This window comes from Aspergillus vadensis (assembly GCF_003184925.1).
Source record: "Aspergillus vadensis CBS 113365 unplaced genomic scaffold BO88scaffold_34, whole genome shotgun sequence".
Classification (NCBI taxonomy): domain Eukaryota; kingdom Fungi; phylum Ascomycota; class Eurotiomycetes; order Eurotiales; family Aspergillaceae; genus Aspergillus; species Aspergillus vadensis.
Genome location: NW_020292072.1, coordinates 260,138 through 283,547, shown reverse-complemented (window position 1 = coordinate 283,547; position 23,410 = coordinate 260,138). Strand labels below are relative to the sequence as shown.

Here is a 23,410-nt window from a genome sequence, read left to right as displayed (position 1 = left end):
GTGGCACTGGAGCAGTAATTCCTTGCATTCCCATTCGAGTTACATACAGCAAGAGGTCATAGGCAGGCTACCTTCATTCCTTAGAAGCTGCGAGCAAGCACTTATATAAGCAACAGTGGACTAAATTATCGATCAGGCGTGCACGGTATGAAATTCGGTGCATTATTTGCCGCTCGGATGACGTTACGAATATAGCAGTTATGCTAAGCCTACAGTCACACTGCGTCTCTCCGACAGTATGATTTACAATGCATACCCATTTTGTAATAATTTAGTTTCAACTAGGAGACGCAAATGTTGCTATTCTTCGTTTTGTATATCAACTACCTCCAATTTCGCCTAGCTAAATTGATTCGTCTGCGGGCGGATATGGACCTGTCATAATCTGAGCATGCCTTCTCAACCCGAGAAGGGAAAGTAGGCTCGATGAGTTCTTCGGGTACTCCAATATTTGGCTATCCGCAATTTCCTCAAGTTCAAATACCGGGCAACGCTCTACCGGAAATTCCATCACGGCATCCACGATTCTCTCGGCAGCTGCGCTGAACTGACGCAAAGCCTCACCTTGGGTGCGTGCTAGAATGGAAATGACTTGCGCAAATGTTGACTCGCGCAGAGAATGAAGCCTAAATTAGTTAGTGGGGCAATATTTGGGTCTCAAAGTGCTTACTGATTGTCCGAAATGCTGATGTCTGGTCCTCCAGGTAGGTCATAATGCGGCATCAGTGCAAGTATGCCTTTGCCGAAACTTGATGTTAACATATGAAACTTCCGGCCAAGCTTGCGATAGAAATTTACAGCACCACGCTTGTCGTCGTATTCTTGTGTTCCAGGCAGTAGAGCAGGGAATATCTCCTTCATCATTGCTGTCGTCAGGTCATTCTCCGCATTGTTCAGGGGGTTTCCCCTTTTACGAGAAAGGACACCGTTTCCCTGGACTGAGACAAATCCTGCGAATGATGGCGTATCACACCCTCTGCAATCCTCAAACAGACGGAGGATGTAATACCGTCGGAGAAGGGACAAGCACATCATATCTTGATTCATATTCTCGATTATATGAAACGCTTCTGCTTTGGATGCTGATTTGGATAGTTGCCAGGAGGCAATACCCGTCTGAGTTCGCCACCCTAGAATGGCCTTCTTCAGAATTACCACTGATTGTGAGGTAGCAACACCAGTAACAATTTTTTGGGCAGCTCTGTTGAAGTATCTTTTACCAATTTCGCAATTTCCATGTGGATGTCAGGAGCATAGTATGATTCTTCTGGGGCGGCGATTCTTAAGGCTCTGCATTTTTCGGACTCACGAGTAAGGAAAGGTTCGAGCCGATCGTTGGTGAAGCGCTGAGACCGCCTAACCTTCGCTTTGCTGCCCTGGGTCTCACATGGAGCGCTTTCAGCGGGTCTTCTCCTGGGCACCGCCATGAAGTCACCTCCAGCTTCGATTTCCTGCTTCATTGATAAGGGAAATCATATTTGTCAGCCCGTTATCCACCATCTCAGTTTGGGGAAATGCATGTTAGGGTCTATACCAGTGACACCACGCTCACTTGGCTCGTATGCACATTCGATAAAATATTGCATGGGGCTGCAAGTGGATCCATAATAGGAAACTGTGCTTCACAATTCGCGTTTGATTCCAACATTGCAGGGTTTATGCCGTCTTGGTTTTGGATGAAAAAGCTATTGTACTCGGAAGTCAGCCAAGTCAGATTGACATAGGACATACCCGACCCTATATAATTCATAACGCCCCAGGTATCAGAATGATTCCCAGAGTCCAAGTATGCCGTTGCTATAATTGCTGCAAGGGATTTTCCGACAACAGTTGTACTTCCTTTTCCAGACCTGGGATTAAATCTAATGTGCTTATCGATTGATGTGCGTTGAGCAACGAATGCTAGATGGTTGTAACAACAAATTTGTTGTTTTAGGACGGCAGTTTCCCCTGGTGTTCCACTGAGAAAGATCCTACAAGGTTATCGTCCCTGGACTCTTACTTGGTTTGGCCTTTTTCTGATGTGCGTCAAAATCCAAACAAAGACCGATTACGTCCACGCCAATTGGTGCTAGTCTTCTATTTCCCTCATAATTATCCGAGTCTGCACCGGCTGCTGTGAGTGCGTTTGATAGGAGTGTGATATCCCGGAATCGATACTTGAGGATCCTTTGAACCTCTTCAAGATGCTCGTCGCGGTCCATGTGGTCTGAGATAATTGATCTGCTTGAGAATGTAAAACTTCATCGGACCAGTACTACCTACCAAGTGCCCAAGGCACAGCATGCTGTTTTATATATGCTATTTGCGGAGTCGCGCACGAAACAAGCCACTCGTTTTGGGGTCGTCAATGTGGCGCTTTCCACCACAATTACATTACTGTACAGTAGCCCTACATTTTCACATGCATAGCTACCTGACCTCCATACCCAGCACACTTCCTGAAGACGTCTCTTATGTTCTCGACCTTCGTCACACCTACCAACCAAGCAGCGTGGCTGAGACGACTACGTCAGGAGACGTATTAAGAATAAAAGCCACTAGCAACTCATCCGCATATCGAGCGGGGTAGTTGCATCAAGCTCAACCGAACCGTGGGTCTGATGATCGGCAAATAGTTTAACCGCCCACCAAACAGTCATGCTATACCACTTTAGGTATTAACAGAACTGCGCCAGCGTAATTGCCACTTTTGGATCTAGTTGAATCCGCCAGCGAGGTTAGCCAGCACCCCCTACCAGTCGGTGCCGTACGTGCAGATGTGAGGGAGCCGTACGATAAGTTGTTGCCCAGTTATCTGCAGCTATGTCATCACATGGAATCAGGTCGTACCAAAATGAGTAGATGGAACGCCCAGTATACGAATCCAGATTCGGTGAATAGACGGTTCATCTTAACGCTCCCAGAATCCTCTCTCTTCTTGACGTTGTGTGTTTTGTATTGCCACCATAGCGGTTAACTCATTCCTTCCGTTGCGGTCCTAACTGATGGAAAAGACTGACACGAAATTCTTTACCGCGTATCCGAATAGGTCAAACATAAGTATTAATTAACTCAACAGCCTATTGCCAGAATCCCCGTGGCGTTGCCTTTTGAAGAGAGCTTAGTACACGGTCATGGCTCACTCTCTCCAAAAGCATACTTTCATACGCGCCAAGTTCCCTTTCGATCAGACCAAGAACTTCAAATTCATACTTGTAGCTTTCCACGTCTTTGGAGCTTATGAACAACATGCCGTTTTCGTCAGCAGTAATAATGGCGATCGTGCTAAAGAGGGCCAGCAAGGACTAGACCTTGAGGAAAATTCAGACCGATGGCAAAGACAGAAGCATGAGAAACGAGCTGCTGCTTGACGCGTCCCAGTGCTTTGAAAGACACTAGAAGCCTGATCGTTATGACAACCGGTTCTAGCGGGGATCCTGTGGTCACTTATAACTTCCCGTACAGCTTCTGCGATATATAGTCTAAGTCCTATTCGTCGAGTTCCAGTCGATGTCCCGTAGGATCAAACTTTTAGTTTCCATCCTCAGACGCGGCTTTCGAGGCCTAAGATTTGACGTCCTGTCGATAAATAGATGGCGGACAAAGAAAGGTGAGGGATTTGAAGAAGGCTGTAAGAAGATAAGGTTATGGGACATGAAATGACGCCTGATAGACAGAGCGTATTATAGATTGCCATGCCTATCCATGTGACAGAGCAGCTACGTTCCTCCTTGGTTCGAACTTGGCAATGCTCTAGTAGGGCAGGAATGCTTAGGTAGATCCCCTTTTGACTGCTCTGCAGGACACAGCAGTAGCCTATCTTTCTCCTCCGTTTCTTGCATTACGAGCAAATCAATACCTTCTCTCGTTATGGGGCTGGGAGCGCTAAGGCAACATAGTGGCAGAGGGTCCGCTCGTCGTTTTCTGTCATGCATTTATTGGATGACGAGGCCCTGTTGCGAGAGATTTTTCTCTGTTATTACCAAAGCTGCAGCATATCAAGAGTTCCCTAGGCTGCCACACTGCCATATCTGGTCCTGGTCGCCAGGTTTTTAACCAATAAATGCATAACAGGAAACCACGAGCGGGAACTCTGCCATTATGTTACCTTTGCGCTCCCAGTTCAGAAAACCAGGTTGCGAAGACTCCTCCAGAAGAGAGAATCCGCGTCTTATCGGAACGTAGGCTCCATGTACCCTTCAAGGGCTTGAAGTGTGCTATTATGGGTCCAGATCAGGCGTTCGCCCCGCAGAATTAGAGAATGGGGAGAAGAGTAGGAAGGAGCGACCCTGCTATGGTTTAAAAGGAGATTTGAGTTTCCTATTCGGAGATTAGTACACTGCATTACACTTTCCCCGGGTTGATGGAGTAATTATCTGCCTGTAAGGAAGATCCATGTATATCAGCACCATCTCAACCCTTTCCTATACAGACTTGCCCAGTCGGTCTCACTCAACACGTATTGTTGTCGATAGAAATCACTACCTGATCAAACTGGCAACCTGTATCTTCCTGACAAATAATGACACAGCACGTGTCAGCAATTTGCGATATGGTGATGATTGGAAGTCCTTGTTGTGCCACCATCTAGACCCACCGGGGCTAAGGAAGTCATAACATAAAAAGGCGAACAAAAGCGATAGAATACCACCTTCCGAGTCTCCAGCCTTGAATTGTCCGTTCGAATCTGCAATTTAATAAACTTCTCATTGCTAGCTTACCAGTGTCATCGCTGCTCTTTCAAATAGTCATGGAGAAAAAGGCCAACAAATGCGAATCGTCATATATTGAGTATGTTACTTGTTCGAGAAAATTGACGTATGTGACAGTAACCTCGTGATAGTTTTCTCGATTCAGAGCTCGTTTCTCTCCAAGCTGGTCATGCAGGACGTTTATTTAAAATCCATCGAAAGCTGCTCGGCTTGAAATGCGAACCAGTGATTGCTGCCTTGGATGGGAGTTTCGATGAGGGCCGACAGGGAATATACAGATTTGACGAAACGACAGAAGGAACAGTTACACGCTTCATTGAGTGGGCATACAGGGGCGATTATCCTACTGTGATCAGCGAAATCGAGCCCGTCCAAAAGTCACTTCCGCACGGTATTGAAGCAGATGTCGAGGATAAGCCTATTATTGCACCCCCAGCGGCGGATTTTACTTCCGAGAACCATCCACTATTGGTCCACATACGTCTGTATATCTTCTCAGGGACATACCTTATCCCTGAGCTTCAGCATCTGGCTTTCGAAAAGGTGACTGCCTGTTTCATGGATCTGGAAAAACCAAATCGTCTTGATACGCAGCTTGCAGTTATTGATGCTGTGCGGCTGTCATATCTCAGACTCCATGAGCATGACGCTTTATTAAACTGGCTGAGCCAATACTCTGCATATTGTATTGACAAGCTCCGGTTGCAAAGCTCCTTTCACGATCTTCTCAGAGACTTTCCAATTTTGAGCTCACGAATGATGCTTTCATTGAATCCGGCATCATCCCCACCTTGGAAAATCACGCAGCCAAAATATCCGTTTACCCACTACTCTCCCAGTCGATCGGCTGAAACTAAGTACGATTACTGAAATGGTGTGAAGATACAGTGAGTGGTCAGTGTGTCTCAGTTGCAACTATGACAGAAAGGTGTCCGTGCGAATCAATGAATGTTCTTATTTTGCAAGCCGTTGATAAATCAATGCGACTCGGTGCCAGACGTAAGGGACACAGGCATTCAAGTCTCCTCATAAAAGGCCAGAGACTTTGCAGCTCGCCATGTCATAGTTCTCTGTATTTAGACGAGTAAAACGCAAGCATAACTCTCTAGAAGGCTACAAACCCTTTTCTACTAGAAGGCTGCAATGAGCGGTGGACATGTGGGTACCATGAGATCGGCGGGACGTTACAGAAAATAGGACTTATGGTTAGTGACCTAGTCTAGTAATCGATGAGATGTTTTCTCAACTTGACTCGCAAAAGAAAAAGGGCCTGAAATTAAGGAGACTAACTGCAGCGGGACTTCTTGCCGACGGTTCATGCTCTTTCACTTCAATAGGCTTCCCTAATAACGAAGTTACACTAGTCCCAGTGTAGCTTCGTTATTAGAGCTAATGCCGACAAATCCCACGGAATAACTTTCACAATGTCTGTTTTCTGTATTCCCGCAGGGTACATAAGGCGAAAAGCAACGCTACGTCCAAGCTTGCGGGTGCGATTGTTGTCTGTGTTGTAAGTGTTCTTCTTCTAACCTCCGTTGTACTTTGGTTTTTGGGCTGTAAGCGTACAAAACACCAAGCCCAACAAGTCCTGGAAACTCGAGACAAGAGACCGGGAGTCGACAACCTGTGAGGATGGGTCATAGATTCAGCGCTGACCAGCTAATTGTGTATGGCTATGCGCCTCCTCAAACATATTTACATGGTTGTAAGGGATTTTGAGTAACGTTATTTGCGAGTCCTACACTGATCTAAACCTCAGCCCATGTACTTAGTGCCTTCATCTTCCAACATAGTATTTATCTCTTAATACAAATCTACTTAAGAACCCCGGCAGCAGTTACCGTGATCCGCTGGCCTAAGCCACTAACCTGCAGAAATCTTCATGGAACAAGGTTTCACAATGTATGTTGGCAGATGACGAAGATAATTGGCGCGACCAACTCTGCTCTCGTAAATAAATTGCTCCCCAGATCAAACATCAACACCATAATATGACATGACATCCACAGTATATTGTCGTCACCCTTAAGGTTCACTTCAAATTGTCAACATGCAAAGAATTTGCAGTGGTAGTAAAGGCACCCGCCTCTCTAAAGTGCCAAGTAATTCGGCGACAATGAGATAGGCTTTCGATCTTATTCTCTGCTGTGGGAAATTTACAGCTGCAACCTATCATTACAGCTAACTAAGCACCGCTAGCCCAAGGCAAGAAGTGATTTTGGAGGCTTGCATAGCGCCTGATCCTAAGTGGGGCGGACAGTTGATTGTAGTTGATCATGGTGGACAGCACCTTGACCTGAGTGGGTCCGAGAGTTGATCGTAGTTGATCACCACTTGACCATAGTTCACACTAGTTCTAGTCTCAGTTGGCTAAATATAGCTGCACCGGAAAAGAATGGACGGCCGAAGGGTTGATCACAGTTGGCCCAGTTAAACACCATTTGTGCACCATTCTCGGTGGGGTCAGCGTAAATAAAACTATCCATTCATCCATCCATTCTCGGTGGGGCGTTCTATCGAGCGAAACCAACATCACTCAATGATCAGAAAATCCTGACGGTATTACAGTCAGATCTTCAAAGTTTAAAGCGGACCGCACCATCTTTCCATTCCTGCAATGGAGGGTTTTGCCAGACTAATCATCTATCTCCAGATCTCCAGCATTCAATCGCTTTTACATTTACAGTAAGATGATATAATCAACTTTTCAACAATTTATCGTCTATTGCCTGTCAAATAAAAAAGTAAAAAAGTGGCAAGGTACTGTTACCCATAGTTCAAGTCTTTAAAATTAGAAACGCACCCATCACCTGTAATACGCGATGATCCCCACGATTATGCAGAACTACTCTCGAACGCGCAAAAAGCTTCCTGAATTATCTTGGCCCGTCTCTCTAGTATAAATTAGGTATTGCATAGCACTAGCACCTAAGGGCTGATTTAATAAGTTGAGACGCGAAAATATGTGGACTTCAAGCTAATTCTTTCCCTAAAACCAAAGAACGTTCGTGCCTAATATATCATATAGAACATAGGACATTCTAAAAATCCGTTCTACAGAGTATGCCCTAAGCTTGTAGCCTCGAAGCAAAATTCCCATTATTAGCTCAAAAGGACTAGTACCGCCAGTCGTATCTAATCAGAAGATTTTGTGTCGTAGTTCTTTAAGGAAGCCATCTGTTTTGGCTGCTTGCTTAGGGAATATCTTTTGGGTTTCTCTGGTGTACTTCTTGAGCGCGGCTTGGTTAGGAAATCTTCGAACAGTCGCTTCTGTGCGGCGAGAGTCAATTAGGCCAAAAATATTGACATGCACTTTAATAAGAGCCTTTATAATTTAGTCCCGCGAATCTAAGTCACTGATTATTAAGAACAAGGGAAAACATACCTTTCGGCACTGTGTGATGCTAGTAAAAGGCCCCTCGAGCCGCAGTTCCTGACAGAGAGCCCGGTAGTTTTGGAGTTTATTGCTGATCTTATAATAATGCGTAAACTCTGTACTTGCGAATTTGACCAGTTCTTTTCTGCATCTCTTAGAACCAGTACTCTAATTCATATGATGTGCTAGACGAGAAAATTCTTCGGCCGTAGGAAGAGACGGGTTAGGCTGGAAGACTGGAAAATAGGAGAAAAAGGCATCCTCTATTTCCTCCTAAGTATAAATAGCTTGTGGAGCTTAGAGTGTGTGTTGACTCAGTAGGGTTTACTTGACTATCTTAAATAAAGCTTAACATTCTCGTCCTGCTCTTTGTTAACGATGTTGAGGTAAGTTAGAAGATTGACTCTGGAATACCAGTGGCTGCTTAACTTGGTATCTTTGCATACTTAGGAGAGATAAGACGAGACCACTGATTGGTAGCGGTTATTAAGTGATGTATCATACGCGCACAGTGTCTTCCTCTCCAACTGCATGCATAAATGGTTGTGACGTGTCTTCCCCAATGTGGCAGCATAGAACTGCTTTCTCCGTTGAGGTTATGTGGATGTAAGTTATTAACGGGCCCACCCAAAAAGAGGCGGATGGTCAAGAAAGGTAGTATGCAGCGATAGTAAGCTGTATGATATCCGTAACAAAACCAGCTGGCGCTCATCGAACAGATGATCCCGCTGTACAATCGATGCTTTACTGCCGGCCTCTCCAAAATTACAATGGTCGTCGCAGCTTCTCTCTGGAATAAGGCCAAGAGAAAAAGAAACCCTGAGCTTTCGACAGCACAGTAGAAGCGCTCAATCACTACACAAACCATAAACCTCTACCATGCCTTGCACAACTGCCATGACTGTCTCGGACTGCATTAATGAGCTGGTTTCATTATGGCACTGTAAATGGACAACGTTTGATCTATGAGTTGTTCCAAGTCCTTTCACCACGGTCTCACGTGAGCGGGGTAATGACTAGCGAGATGCCAAGGCACTCGAATAGAGAACAGTATGCGAATCAAAGGGTCAACTTGTGATGGAATGATAACCTGTAACCTCCTTTTTTATCAAACAACTCGAGACTGCTGCTCAATACTGCACTTTTAGCTTTCCAGACACATTCTACCTCTCTAAATCACGATGGCCTGCGTGCTAGATCCAGGGATCGATCAACCAACATTCGATCTGATTGTCCAGCTACAGCTCCAAGAGACGGACCTTTATTTCGAGTCTTCCAAAGGAAAGTCACGCGACCCTACAGATGAAGAGTTGGCCTTCCACTTGCAAAACGAGGAATGGAGAAATATCTCAGAGTATCTGCAGGATAGGCGAATGGCCATGAGTTTCGCGACTGCGGTGCAAGCTGATGGACATGTTCTGGCCGAGACCCAAGTCGAAGAAGAGAATGCCTCAAAAGACCGGATTATTGCTCGCCAATTGACGGAAGATAGATGTAATGTGCTTCCAAGTGAGCTTGAGTCGGAGTCAGCGGCTCTGGATGACGAGACCTTAGCTAAACTTCAAATCTTATATGTCAATAATATGGAAGACTACAGCTTTACAGGAGACTTGGACACAGGAGAGAGTGAAAATGAGTGTGCTGAATCGTCTGCCCGGGTAATCCAACGAGCTGGTCACTCTTTACCGCGAGCCCGACGATGTGTGGCTTGCAGGGAACTAATCGATTTCGTGAACGTGTTTCGCGCTCCCTGTCGGCACGAGTATTGTCGGTCCTGTTTAGCAGATCTCTTCGAGTCTTCTATGACAGACGAGTCTCTCTTTCCTCCGCGATGCTGTCGGCAACCTATAAATCTGACCACTGCTCGCATATTCTTGAAGTCTGATTTAGTGGAGCAGTATCAGAAAAAGAAGGTTGAATACGAAACCCCGAACAGAACGTACTGCTACTCTCCCAACTGTGGTGCATTCATCGACATATCTCATATCAGTGGTGAAGTGGCCACATGTCCTGACTGCGGGCACACAACTTGTGCAAACTGCAAAGGACGAGCACATACTGGTGACTGTCCCGATGACTCCTCCCTGCAACAGCTACTAGCAACCGCACAGGAAAATGGGTGGCAACGTTGCTTTTCATGCTGGCGAGTGGTGGAATTAAGTTATGGTTGCAACCATATGATGTATGTGGCATTATTCCCTTTTCCCAAACCCTTTATTTAATTTCATTTCATTTTATTCTGTTCTATTCTATTTTTTCGTGTTTCTGACTTATTTATTCTTTTTTCTTATTTTCTCTTTTATGCGTTTTCCCACAATTGCAAATCTAACGGATATCGACAATAGCTGTCGCTGCGGTGCCGAATTCTGTTACAATTGCGGACTGGAGTGGAAGAAATGCGAGTGTGAACAATGGAATGAGCATCGTCTCCTTGCCCGTGCATATCAAATAATCGATCGAGAAGCAGATCAGCCGGCAGCTGCGGCCCTCCCACAAGATGCCGACGAGGCCCTTGTGGAGGGTCAGCTCGTACCGGAGGCTCATGAGCCTCATTTTCAAACTCAGGAGGTGCAATCTGAGGATGTAATTGTGGCAGATGAGGAGCCATTTGCAACCCTTCCTTCTCCCACTACTCGGACAGCACGAGATCTTTTGGTTGCAAGAACTATGCAAGAGCTCAGAGACAATCACGAGTGTGGGCACAGCAAATGGAAATACTTACGTGGGCCGCATCGATGTGAAGAGTGCTTTCATCACTTACGCGAATATATATTCGAGTGTCGCCAATGCCGGATTCAAGCATGCAATCGTTGCAGAAGAAACAGACTCTGACCGAAGTGAGAACAAACACGGGTTCAAGAAGTGAAGGTATTTAACTCATAAAATATGTTAAATAGTGCCAAGTATATTTAAACTCTAACTGTATACAGACTAGTTGCGAGAAGGCTAGGGTTTAAGTTTAAGTGAGTCTGAGGTGGGCATGGTGGTTGTGCAAATGACTATATTGATTCTTAAGTATGTCCAAAGTATTTCTGACAAGTTTTCTCCATCCGTAGTTCGTCTGGCAGGGACGTGAAAAGTTTGTCAATTTTTTGATCTATACAGAATTCTGGGGGTTGACTTGGCAAGCTGTTGTATATCCCCTGTATGACGGGTACCAACCGGCTGTTTCCCAGTCAATGATGCCAATAATATCATCACCGCAGACAAGAATATTCAAGCTGCTGAGATCGCCACGAGTGAATACGATAGGCCAACCACGATTGTGTTGTCCTGAGTTTCAGTCAAGTCTCGGGTCAAATACCATGCCAACTGGTAAATGGTTGATGGAAGCTTTGGACACTGAAAAAAGGCCATAAATGTAGGGAATCGTCTGGTGAATGGCAATCGAACAGAGGTCCTCTACTAACAGAGGAGACCTCTATATCTTCTGGAAGCCGAAGTTCCTGCATTTTCTGGATCATGATCTTCAGTTGTGTAAGAAGCTTCGTCTTGGATTCTTCGCTTTGATTGACCCAGCCAATGCTGATTATGTCTTTATATTGATCCTTTCCATCACGATGTAGGAACAACCTTCATGTGTGAAGGTGCAAAGATCTTCGGGACTTGAATGACTTGTTCTGGAGGAATATTGCTATCTTGTCTAGGTACAAGCCAGGCTTTTTGAGAAGATATTTGTATAGTGCTTCCAGTATAATCAGTGTTATTGATCTTGCTTGCTCAATTCGAGTTGGCGGCGCTCTAGGAGAGCTGAAGACTTGCAGGTTGGAGCGGATATATTTGACTACCTGCTTACTGCATTCGACAGCTTTAGCAGTTTTCGAGATAGACATGCCGCAACTCGTTATAGAGCAAATAAGCTGGACCTTGATAATAATAGGTGTGGTGCCATTGCTGTACTACCTTTGGCAATATATTACACACACACACACACACACACACACACACAATTTATCAACGCCCGGCGGCTCAGCCGAAAGGGCAACTATCACTAATATATCAACACAGGTTCTAATGTACATCTGCTGTATCTCCTTCGAGCCCATACATAGATCCTTTCAGTATGTGTCCTCTCAGCTGTCAATATCGTAGGAGCAATATAGTACAGGCTGATGATGATGATGATGATGATGATGATTCATACGCTGACCCCTCGCCTAGGGCGACATGCAGGATCCACTATCTATACTCTCTATGTACATCTTTGAACGTGAACTATTACTTTCCTGACGAACTTTGAGCCTCGTCAAGGCCTGTGTGGGCCGGTGCCTGGCGTTGTGTTCTGCCGCTCTCGTGGCGCGCGACTTCGAAATCTCTGCGATGCCTCCGCAAAGTCCAGTACCGCCCCGAGAACGCTGCTGTCTGGCGGGACATCTTGTAACCTACCTCCCCTACCGTGGCCTGCTCCTCCCAGCATATCTGATATATTATTGAATGCTCCTCCAATTTACCGCCGTAGTGTTTGGCGCAGTGTGCTAAGCCGCGGGCAGTCGATCAACACGTGTACCACTGTTTCTGTCGCCCCGCATTCGCACAGGTTATCTTCTTGGAAGCCATGTTGTTTTCTATATGTCGCCAGCCATGAGTGGCCTGTGCGAAGTTGCGTGAGCAGGTATGCTCGATTCCGTGGGAGCGAGCCGTATAGATGGCGAGACCTGCTGGACGGCCGGCGACGACCAGCAGCATCTGGCGCCAAAGGTAACCGTCAGGACCGGTTGTTTGCGAGACCGGGTGGATACGAACGGATCTAGAAGCACCGAATTCTGCAAAGAGAGCGGAAGCTTCACAGGGTACATCCGACATGTATGTAACGTACCCGGGTGATCTCCCTCGCCAACCGGTAGAAACCCGTGGGTGCCCTGGCGGGCCCACACCGGTGGCAATCCTACTTGCTCAGCAGAGGGATATCGGGGCGCCCATTACATATAGACAGAGCCTTTCATTGCTGAACAACTCTCCACGGAGAACTGGTGGCTGACGGAACCAACAAGTGGGGGATGGGCAGCGGCAGCTGACACGAGGAAACCACCGGTAGGACCGGTTGGCTGCGGACTGGGTGGATACTTGATCAAATTTAGCAACACACCTACCATGCGGACATGCCGCGATGGAGGTCGCCGAGAACCATTGTTGAAAGCACAAAGCCGATGCCGTCCCTTATACTGCTGCTACTGTAGCATGGGACTCTAAGGCACTAGGAGAGATAGGACTACATACGAGTCGGGCGGCGGCCCCGCCGTAGGCTGGAGAGTCATCCTGTCCGTAAAAGATGCGAACTTGAACCATTAAGCAGCCCAAAAGGCCGACTAGCCCAGTGCCAATGCCACTGACGTCTTTCTCCCCTACAGGAGCAGGCCCGATGACATTGAGCGACAGTGTTGGCCAAAATTAGATTCCCTCATTATTCTGACGTATCGTAGCAGGATCACTAGCTTTACACATTATATTAGCCTTATGATCCCGTACGTACGCAGCCCATACAACACTATGTTTTCCTACTGGCTGTCATAGTACCTTAATTCACGTCATTCATACTATTATATTTATGTCGCTTCTTAGTCATCTTCAGGCTCGTAAACATTGCTTTCCGAAAGACAAAGTCACGATCGATCACCGCAGCTGCCTGAACATCAATAGCCAATACATTCATGTTCTTCGGGGCTGATGGAAGCTTTCAAGAAAGCAGACTTGGCAGTTTCGGAACATATCAACCCAAGTGCCTGGCACTCCAGCTCCAGCGCAACCCCGACATAAGCGGTGAAAACACAAAGCAAGGAACACTGATGCCTTTGTTCCACACCGGTCACATTCGTGTGTCTCCAGGTTTCCCATCGGCTCTGTGGCAGGTCTATTCCGCTCAGTGGCGACCACTCGCCTAGCTCGGGCCAGGGCGTTGAGTTGCAGTTGACAAAGCCGTCGTAGGTTGCAGAGTTCTTGAAGTGTCTGCGGCAGAACCCACATCGACCCTGCACGAGTCTGGCCACAATCCCTGTTCGAGCCTCTGAGATTCATATTGCGCCTCATCAAGGGCTTGGTAAAATTGTGTTTTGGTCACACGCCAATGGGGGTAATTTCTTGTTTTTTCTGAGCGGTGCCCTCGAGGCTGCAGCTGTCAGTTCCCTGAAATCATTGTTGTGTGAGGGGATGAATTTTTGTCTCAGCCGGAGGCTCAACGCCCGTTAGAGTGTTCTTCTGCAGCAGTAGATACAGGGTGTGAGTTGGAGTAGCAGAGCTGACTATAACCGAGAAGACAATGGGGAAGGAAAACTGGGAATAGTCGAGCTACAGATCAGCTGTCGCGGGAGTGTGTACTTCCACCCGATATATATTCAGTTGAAGCCTGTGAAAGGGTAGCACCCCCATGTTCTAGATTTTGAGACTTGTCACAGTCATGGCAATTTTGCGAATTACGGACCGTTAATATGAACCCTGCGGATGTTGGGATGCACTTCTTCGGCTAACCCCGTTCGCTAAATGACCGTTGAGCTGATGATGTCACTTGAATAGAAAGAGTCCTCGTCGCCATAATTAATAAAAATATGTTGAGTACCATTGACGTAAAGGGAACCAGAATAGTGGTCGTTGTGCCGTTTCCTCCCGTTCTTTATCTCGTATCCCGCTAAAAGTCAATAGACGAAAGGTGTATTCCTCCTTTCCGCTGCGGTCCTCTCAGGCCGACATTTAGTAGGTAAGGAAGAGACATTGGAGGATCAAGTGGTGTGGGCCTGTTCCATCTACGGTAGTGCCGGATGATGCTCTACGGATTACAGCAACCGAACCCCCGGTCTGGAGCGGCAAAAAGAAGCCCGCATGCAGGGCGCAGCTGGAACTCCGATGGGTGTCTTAGTCTTCGAGATAGCGTTGGACTAGTGAAAAGCCCCGGTTACTTATTATGTCGATGGGTCGCTGGTTACAGTCACAGTCGCCGGCTTCCCTCCTACTGTCCATCGCCCACGGCAGTTGACGATGCCGGGCGGCGAACGCTTTGCTTAATCACACCCGATGATTTAAACGCCGTCTCGTCTTCAATGCAGGGACCTCCTTCAACTCTCCGTTGATAGAGCGAGATGGGAGCGGGGTCATGACGCCGACTGCTGGCCATCTTCCTAGAGACCCGGACATCCTTGTCGTGGAGGCGTGGGGACAAGGATTCCTGATGGGCTCGCTTATCGTCATGATCGCCATCATCGTGGCAGAGGTAGGTTGCACTGTGTGATTAGGGCGAATGGGGCACTAATACCTGCTGATATGGACGCTTAGCCCGCCCTAGCCCTCGGGCATGGAACGTTCATCTTTCTCCATGCGCCTGCCCAGGGCTGGTATCTTTCGGTTACGGCCGTTGGTCTCATAATTTCGCATTCCCTCCATAACATGATTGCATGGATGAAGATTCGCGGCTTCTTCACCCCTTGGGGCACGCTACTGTATCTGATCACCCTGCTGGCGGCCCAGCCGTACTGGGTCGTCGAGATCTATGCCAACTTTGCCTTTTTCAACCGGGGCCAGGCATTATATACCACCACTCGGCCACTCGAGCCGCTCTTCCGGTGCGGTGTCCGAGTGCGGTCCTCCTCACGCTTCGCATTGCTGATGCGAATCTAGGGACCCTTGGTGGATCTTTACCACCTGCTTTCTCCTGTACGTCATCCAGCGTGGGTATGGGTGTTCGCTGGTGCAGCTGATCCGCATTAGCCCACGTTTCGGCGTCATGCTCCTGTTCATGGTTTTCCATCGTGTTGCGGTGGTGGACATGTGTGCGATCCGGGTCGAGAACCGCCTAGGTTACCCCCCGGGGATGGAGCCGTTCTGGAAGGTAAACGGCCGTCACTGACGAGAGGAAAATCAGCACTGACCCTGCTGTAGTTGGCGTTCGTTTTCAAGTACCTGAGCGACACCATCATGTTGGACGACTTCCGGGGCGCTCTGGATCGACTGCGCTATCACTATCACCCGGACGTGCCACCGCAGGAGGCCACGCACGCTCGCGGTCGGAGTACAAACCGGCCTGTGGACTGTGTACCCGAGGCGTCTGTCAAACGCCCCGAGCCAGTATGTCGGCCACCGGACATGGTGTAAAGCCTGCAGTATCGTGTGCCGGCACCAACGGGCACGGCGTAACTTGATTTACATGCTGGATCCGCTGGGTACATCCGCTATGCATTGGAAGAAATGTTCTCTTTCTGTCCATTAATATATATGTTAGACGCTTAGTAGGCAATTGGAAGGCTTCTCTTTTGTAACAAAATATATAATGATGAACATGTGCAACTAGTTGGGAGATATACGGAAAGCGGAATGTGTGCAAACGCGTGGTCACGTTACTTGGCGTCACGGCCAATTGGCCATACGTCTGTTTGGCTGCTTGCCCCCGCCAGGGCTAAAATAATTAATTAGTTAGCGCCAAACCGATGGCTTGCTGAGTCATCCAGTCCGAGAGTCAGGAGTCCACATCGTTAACCACTGCAGGCTTAGTGGTATCGGGGAAGATAAAGGGAACACTCGCAATGCACTCTTTGGCCCAAACGGGAAAAAAGAAAAAGAAAAATGGCTTGAAAATATAGAACGCCTACGACGTCGTCGCCATGGTGACGTTGCCATCGAACGTGGGCGTCGCGAGGCGGCACCAGACGTGATCTGCCTCCCACGTCACACCAGGATGCGCCGATCATCTTCTAAATGATTGAACGCACGGTAGAGCTTCGATGGGCTCAAATGCTAGGGATAGCACCAGCAGGGGGAGCGGTGCGACACACGTTGGTGACACATCCTCACGTCTTTGTTTCGCGGACATGTTGGAGATCCACTTCACCGAACCGCGGGTCACATTAATCAACTGCGCGGCTGATTCGTTCAACCACGAGCGTCACCGGCGATCAGATGTAGCTAGTTTGTTTAGACAAATTAATTTCTTTATCTTGGGATCGACAGACCAGGTTGCCCTCGCTCTACTACGGCCAGCACAAACATTCACTCTCAATTGAAGATAGTTATATACTCTAGATTCGAGCAGATCTTAGATCCGGCCGGACAAGCTTGGTGAAAGACAGTAATTCTAGGCGACGCAACTCAGACCTTGTCCCATTGGTACCATCCCGGCCTGGCTTGAGAAACGTTCGTTCCGTTGTCCTTCGCCCGGCGACGTTCATTCCGACTCCATGTCCTTGTACCGAGCTGAACGACGGGATTTGGTGTGAGAGATCAGGACACTCTCAAAAATGCCGCTCACTCTCCTGTGCAGGCGGTGATTTTCCTGATTTTGATCCTTCACCTGTTCCTCCAGCTTTCTATAGCTCTCAGTCAGTTCGAGGTTCCGTAAAATGTCGCTTGATAGCGCAACGGAGATAAGCTTACCAGACTCTGGTTTCGAGACTTGAAGAAACAGATCAGCACAGTTCAAGAGTAAATGACGGCCGGGTTTGGGACATCATAGGACGGGACATACTCGCAGATCAACACCGTGAGAGCCTTTGTAGACGTATCAGCCACATCATTAGAATACTCAGGAAGCTCATTTGTGAGCACGCTGTCAACCTCCGACATTGCATCTCTGTCGCTTGCACCGTTTTCATGGGTCAAAATGCCCTCACCCAAGACAGCCTGGAACTTCGGCTTCCTATCATCTGGCGGAGCTGATTCAGTGTCGTGTGAGGCATTCAAACAGGTACCGGAATGCGATTTCTTCTCAGCCAATGCCAGTACTTTCCGGAGTTCGTTCAGTCGTGGCAGGTGAGTCTTCATTGTTGTCGGAGGGTACAAGTGATGATAGGAGGAATGGGATTTCTGTGAGATGTTTGAATACCGCGAAGGCGAGAGGCCCCAACCTAGGACGCACATAATGGTTTATACAGTAAAGGCTGGCTGTCTTGTTGACTTATAATCAAGGTGAAACCATGCACCACCCCTGTGCGAAACGGTCCATCCAACACAAGCCCGGAGTTGAAGGTAACATCGAGGCCATTGTTCTAGGCATGGGCAGACCAGGGGCCGAGTGTAACCTCGCCGACCCTTGTGGCACTCAACGGTGACCTGACGACGAGTTTCTGCGCGTCCAGGACTTGCAGAGTTTTTTCATGATTCAAGTGTCTGCTCTTCGGGAATTCGCATTGTGCCAGAAGCGTGTAAGTGCTCGTCAAGAGTCATGGTCAAGGCAGATTCTGGCATGGGCCTCGGTCGTTTGCGGTTCTACCCTAATTCTGAACGGTCCCGGGGGAAGATTCTTGACTGACACCTCGGGGTGCGCTCACGTCGGTCGGTGTATCTACAGAAGATGTACCACCGCCCACAGGGAGAACATGTGCTCTGCATCTCTCACAATCCAGCTCTTGATCATTTGTGATGTCAGAGGGACTCATGCACTGGGAAACGCCCACGTCGATCGATGGCAATTTAGCCCGGAATGCAGCACCATCTGGAAATGCGGCAAAGGAAGTATTTAGGAATGGCTTGATGTAGAGGTTTCGAGAGAGGCCTCATTCACCCCATGCATCTATGTATACAGCGAGGGGAGGCCGACAGGAAAGTAAGTTATTTGAATTCGTAGTCTTGTACCAAGCAGGCTAGCCGCAAGTCCGTCGTATTCGTCTCTGAGATCTAAGACATCGCAGCTCGGTAGAAACCCCCACGGTATGCCCTTTCAGACGGCTGACCATTTAGCGCGCAATAAAGCGGCTGCAATGCTCGACGAGGAAACCCAATGAGAGAGGAGAGTTGTCCATTGCTTAGCATTTGTCCAAATCTGATTTCAAGGACTCATAATACTTCGAAGAACTCTCGTCAAGGTATCAATAGGTATCAATAGGAAGGGACTCGCCTGTGATGGCAATAATGTTAGCGGTAATTCAGCCAAGGGCGCGGGTAAATTTACGTCCAATGAAATTTGTTAGCTCTGGCATCCTCGGCTATTCAGAAGTACTTTTCCGACGCGTCATGGCTACTTTCTTCTCTGGAAAGCTGTTTTACGTAGTTCTGACCCCATTAGACTCTATGTTACCAACTCTAGGTATCGCCACTAAATCCTTGGGTAGTATCAGTGTGCTTAGTAGATTTTTCGAAAATGGAGTACCTCTGACAGTCCGAGAAAATGCATCAACAGAAGGCAACTAAACCATAGTGGGATATTTGATCATGAACCAAAAAGTTGAACAGGGATCATTCTAAGCGACATTCATCTGGGTCACACTCGCAGTTGACGATTCTCCACTTAGAAAGGGCCATCATGTTAGCCTGGATACTCGAACTCTAAAGTCGCGCCAAAGATGACCGGTCTTGACTAGTGCTTACTCGGCCCAAGCGTGGATTCTGAGCCGGTGCTTGTATCAGCCCCTTTGCAACAGCGGTACGAATTGCTTTCAACACACGTCCAACTGCACGCGCTCAACCCGTGCGGCATGTTCAACGGTAACTGCAACTGAACCCATAGCCGGGAAGCGCTAAAAACACCGATCTCAGTTAGTGTTATCGTAGCTCTTACATAGCTTCTTCCAGCGGTTTAAGGAATCCCACGGATACCGCCTCTGTCCCCGAAACCTCCCATCCTATGCAATAGCATTTAGTCTTTGAAAATTTGCTCTTTACGGACTCTAAAAATCCAACTTCACTTGTCCTAGCATGATCGTCGAGACCGGGCATTGGAGCTAGCGCCCGCGGAAACCAGATCGCTAAGTCTTCTTATGGCTTCTACCTTGACGCAATAACATTCAGTTTGCCCTTCTATACCAGAAAGTAAGTAACGAGTAAATAGTTGGCACAGACTTAATAGTAGGGACCCGCTACAATTTCATGCTCACCCGCGAACGCCCTCTATTGCCTTACCCTCAATCACCAGCCGGAAATGAAACACCTGTATCCTTCGATTTTAGTGTGGACTTCCTTGTTTGCCACTCCATGCTTCACATGCCCATGTATAGTGCCTCGCAACTATTCTAGAGTAAGTGCGGACAGGTGTTCTGTTGCTAAGTGTCAAACCCTAGGATCGCTTCCATGTCCCTGTTAGCCTAGCTATACTAGAATATGTACCGTCGAACTGGGTTCAGGGGTCTTCAGGCTGAGGACTATCTAAGATACAATTGGCCCTGGACAAGAGAAGAGAAGTAGAGCCAAATAATGCCGCGCAACTATTCGTAAGTACGTGCGGACGAGTGTTCTATCGCTACGTAAACTCCCAAATGTATGGTTACGTAAGGACAGGTGCTTTTGAGCACGAATAAACAAAACTAGCTAAGTACACGAATGAGTGTCCTAAAATACCCTATCCTTCGTATACGTTCCCGTATCCTTCCCTGTATACCCGTGCCATATACCTTATACCGAACCGTATATCTTGGCGTATATGACGGTATATCCGTGTCACATGATGCATGGCCGTTGTGGGAAGTGAGTGTATTCTTGCCTATTGGGTGGCCCGTACGCTCGCCTTATCGAACTAACCAGCTTACTAGCTAATTACTAAGAAAGGTCGACCAATGGGAGCAGGGCGGTACCGGAGGGCAGTATATTCCGACAGCCATTCCAGAGTTGTTATTAGTCTCTGCGTCGTCGTTATCGGCGCATTCTGCCTGGCGTGTCCGCTTCACCTGTCAGGTTAACTAGCAGGGGTCCGTAACAAGCATCATCCGGATGGCACTACAGCATTAGGCAGAGCGACCATGGGTCATGTTATCTGCACGGCGATGGAGTCAGCTAAAGGGCTGGAGCTGCCATTTTCGGCCACAAATAACGCTAAAAATGGCCGCTCCAGCCCAACCGAAATTTTTAATAATGCAGGTAGATATTCAAACCGCTGTATGAGCAGATGTGTTGAACAGATGTGTTGAACAGACTTTCAATGCCATCCGGGTGGGTCAGCTCCAGCAGCAAGCCAGCGATTCGGAACATCATCGTATCCTCCGGTCTTTGCACCGTCAATTTAACCTCTCTATTGACCCCAGTAAGTAGTTCATCATAGGTTGATCGGACCGTCCGCTCAGCAAATTCAATGATTGAAGGAAGCATATATTCACCATGCAATTGCATGCCAGTATAGTCGACGATCACGACCATTCATAAATAAAAGCCGTTTTCCCAACTATCCTTATCACTTCATCATCATTCCAGATCGGCTCTCAAGCAATCATTCTTCATACAACTTGAAATTTACCTTCTCGCGAAAATGTATGCCAATCTCCAAGTGCCTACCACTCCTCGGGCATACATCTGCCCCGGTTGTCAGCAATCTCCTCTTTTACCTCGAGGCCCTGGAGACCAGCTGGCTGTTTGTCCCAGTTGTCAAAGAATATTCAATCTCGCGCATCCAGCGCAGTTTTTACCCGTGCAGTTCCGGCCGCACGGGGGCTACCCTTTCCCGCTCCAACAACAACAAGCATTAGGGCCGCAGCGGCCTTGGACATCACAACAAGCCTTGGCACTACAGCAAGCTATAGCTGTTCAAAATGCAATCGCCCAACAGCAGCTTTCCCCGGCGACTATAAGACAGCAGGAAGCATTATACCAACCGGAAATGCGACAAATGATTGGTCTTATGTGCCAGCAGCAACAAGTTCTACTGCAACGCGTAAATAGTCTGGAGCAATGGCAATCCCAGGTTGTGGCCCAGATGTCGTCGGGCGGAATGCCGGGCGCCAACTCCAACCACTCTGGACAGAGCCAAACGGAATGCCAACAGCATATTCCAGCTATTCAGTCGGCGCAGCATGATACGGTGTCAGACGTGGCGCAAACAGACCATGTGGTGCACGTGCCGCTGGCGAGTCAGGCTCAACATCAAGGAGAACAGAATCAATTCAGTCAGCGAGTGTCGCACCGTAGGGTGTCAAATTCGTCACAATCCAAACACGTCCCAGCGTCCCGCCAAGGTCATAACCAGGAGAGCCAGAACCAAGCCGTTCAGCCAACACCGCGCAATGGCGGATTGCAATTGACGCAAACAAATCGCGTTTCGGAACAGATTCACCACCAGGAAGGGCAGCAACTATCCCTAAAGCAGGAAGACGAAAGCCAGAACGAGAAACAATGGCAACAATGCCCCAGTAAACCCAAGCCCGGAGTAACCGGCGGTCATTCATTGATTAGCGTCTAAGGCAAAGAGGAGAGATCACTAGGAGCACCTCAACCTCAGGGTCCGTGCCTCCGCGATTAGAACACGAGCGCCAGTGAAGGGTCTCTTCTTTATTGGTTCTGCCAATGATAATGGAACCTTTGCAACAGACCCGGTCTATCTCATAGTCGGGGTGATCAAGCAGGAATAAAATGGATGTTACCTTGTGCGATTGGTATGGGTTACTATGGGGCCCTTTTCGCCTCGTCTTTTCCGTTTCTGTGCTGGCGACCTATATAGGTATATGGGGAATTCTTGCTTACAGCCCTAATGGCGCAGGAAAGTGAGAAGATTAGACTTTACTAATAGCAGAAAACGAGCAAGTAACACTGAGTTTCGTGGTGTTTCCAGATAATTGTGTGCAGCTGACTAGGTAATCATAAGAAGTGGAAGAGATTGGCTTTAGGTTGCAGATGGACAATTGAGACGTGTTGTATGCCTCTGAGGCTCCTCCGGAGTATAATGAGAGGCTATCAATCCATGATATTGTATGTATGATGAAGCAACTTCCAATAGACAGATTCTTCAAACACAGTGCCACCTATACGGAATGAAATCACGTAGTGTACAATAATCGATCGAGCGCATTTTCCTGACACTGGATATTAATCAGTAAATCACAATGACAGAAAATCAAGTCCATACTAACCGTCTGCCAACACATCTTGTTATCCCGTAGCAGTTCCTGATGACTTCTCAGCTTTACAACCTGAACCCATATCTGCTCTGGCTTACACCAAAGACAAATGCCGTGTCCGCTTTCGGTATAGTAGCCAGTATATGCGTAACTGCCCCGATCGTCATACATCCCTTCGCTGCCAAGCGCCTGAGTACTGCCTGTACCTTTTTTTGGGACTAGGGTGCAGATTCGATGTCGCTTCATCGAGTAGAGGAATGGTCTGCGTACTAATGCCTGCATAAAACCAGGACGTTGTCGTCGTCTTTCACCCAGGAATGATTGAGCATTGATGCCCGATAGGTCGACTATCTATCCGGAGACAGGTAATAGGATCGTGAATATCTGCGGCCTCGCACGCTTGAATCAGATTGATCTCGGTGCACTCAGAATTGCCGAGTCCGAGGGATATATTGTTGCGGATGATTCTTTCGAAGAGTCGTGGTTTCGTTGATAAGGACTATCGGCTGGTAAGAGTTGTAGAATCTCTCTAGTAAGATATCATGGTTGTCTTTCCGCAGCCGGATGGATTGACAAAGGCGACGAATTGGCCACTCTCGAGTTTGACTCTC

General features: G+C 47.8%; 8 protein-coding genes across 8 annotated transcripts; 4 read left to right on the top strand and 4 right to left on the bottom strand.

The window, feature by feature from the left end:
- Nucleotides 1-343: 343 nt before the first annotated feature.
- BO88DRAFT_439060 (uncharacterized protein) lies at nt 344-2,465 on the bottom strand (the record flags this gene model as incomplete). Its single annotated transcript, XM_025709698.1, has 6 exons — nt 2,003-2,465; nt 1,737-1,950; nt 1,535-1,685; nt 1,310-1,451; nt 671-1,157; nt 344-626 (listed from the first exon to the last, which is right to left on the bottom strand). The coding sequence occupies exons 1-6, from the start codon at nt 2,202-2,204 to the stop codon at nt 344-346; spliced, it is 1,479 nt and encodes a 492-aa protein (XP_025557809.1). The 5' UTR covers nt 2,205-2,465.
- Nucleotides 2,466-4,732: 2,267 nt separating this feature from the next.
- BO88DRAFT_352099 (uncharacterized protein) lies at nt 4,733-5,564 on the top strand (the record flags this gene model as incomplete). The annotated part of the gene is made up of 2 exons (XM_025703574.1): nt 4,733-4,773; nt 4,826-5,564. 2 exons carry the CDS (start codon nt 4,733-4,735, stop codon nt 5,562-5,564), a joined length of 780 nt encoding a protein of 259 aa, XP_025557808.1.
- Nucleotides 5,565-9,130: 3,566 nt separating this feature from the next.
- On the top strand, nt 9,131-11,177 carry BO88DRAFT_190765 (BRcat and Rcat domain-containing protein). The gene is made up of 3 exons (XM_025701815.1): nt 9,131-10,252; nt 10,416-10,938; nt 11,001-11,177. The coding sequence occupies exons 1-2, from the start codon at nt 9,252-9,254 to the stop codon at nt 10,900-10,902; spliced, it is 1,488 nt and encodes a 495-aa protein (XP_025557807.1). The 5' UTR covers nt 9,131-9,251; the 3' UTR covers nt 10,903-10,938; nt 11,001-11,177.
- Nucleotides 11,178-13,562: 2,385 nt separating this feature from the next.
- Nucleotides 13,563-14,532, bottom strand: BO88DRAFT_190745 (uncharacterized protein). Its single transcript, XM_025701814.1, has one exon. The coding sequence runs from the start codon at nt 14,092-14,094 to the stop codon at nt 13,717-13,719; it is 378 nt and encodes a 125-aa protein (XP_025557806.1). The 5' UTR covers nt 14,095-14,532; the 3' UTR covers nt 13,563-13,716.
- A 619-nt stretch (nt 14,533-15,151) lies between these two features.
- On the top strand, nt 15,152-16,146 carry BO88DRAFT_352073 (uncharacterized protein; the record flags this gene model as incomplete). Its single annotated transcript, XM_025703567.1, has 4 exons — nt 15,152-15,268; nt 15,331-15,617; nt 15,673-15,883; nt 15,934-16,146. The coding sequence occupies 4 exons, from the start codon at nt 15,152-15,154 to the stop codon at nt 16,144-16,146; spliced, it is 828 nt and encodes a 275-aa protein (XP_025557805.1).
- A 920-nt stretch (nt 16,147-17,066) lies between these two features.
- On the bottom strand, nt 17,067-17,904 carry BO88DRAFT_439058 (uncharacterized protein; the record flags this gene model as incomplete). Its single annotated transcript, XM_025709697.1, has 3 exons — nt 17,067-17,354; nt 17,422-17,439; nt 17,513-17,904. Coding segments are annotated over 3 exons (411 nt in total). The 3' UTR covers nt 17,067-17,353.
- Nucleotides 17,905-21,586: 3,682 nt separating this feature from the next.
- On the top strand, nt 21,587-22,144 carry BO88DRAFT_352108 (uncharacterized protein; the record flags this gene model as incomplete). The annotated part of the gene is made up of 1 exon (XM_025703576.1): nt 21,587-22,144. One exon carries the CDS (start codon nt 21,587-21,589, stop codon nt 22,142-22,144), a length of 558 nt encoding a protein of 185 aa, XP_025557803.1.
- A 962-nt stretch (nt 22,145-23,106) lies between these two features.
- BO88DRAFT_352087 (uncharacterized protein) lies at nt 23,107-23,295 on the bottom strand (the record flags this gene model as incomplete). Its single annotated transcript, XM_025703570.1, has 1 exon — nt 23,107-23,295. A coding segment is annotated over one exon (189 nt), but the record flags the coding sequence as incomplete, so codon positions are not given.
- Between the last annotated feature and the right edge of the window lie 115 nt (nt 23,296-23,410).

What these genes read in the sequence shown, in the direction of transcription:
- BO88DRAFT_190745 (XM_025701814.1), bottom strand. Translation starts at nt 14,094, where the DNA reads ATGAGGCGCAATATGAATCTCAGAGGCTCGAACAGGGATTGTGGCCAG.
- BO88DRAFT_190765 (XM_025701815.1), top strand. Translation starts at nt 9,252, where the DNA reads ATGGCCTGCGTGCTAGATCCAGGGATCGATCAACCAACATTCGATCTG. An exon ending in TATGGTTGCAACCATATGAT is followed by an intron (nt 10,253 to 10,415) that starts GTATGTGGCATT and finishes TATCGACAATAG; the next exon opens with CTGTCGCTGCGGTGCCGAAT.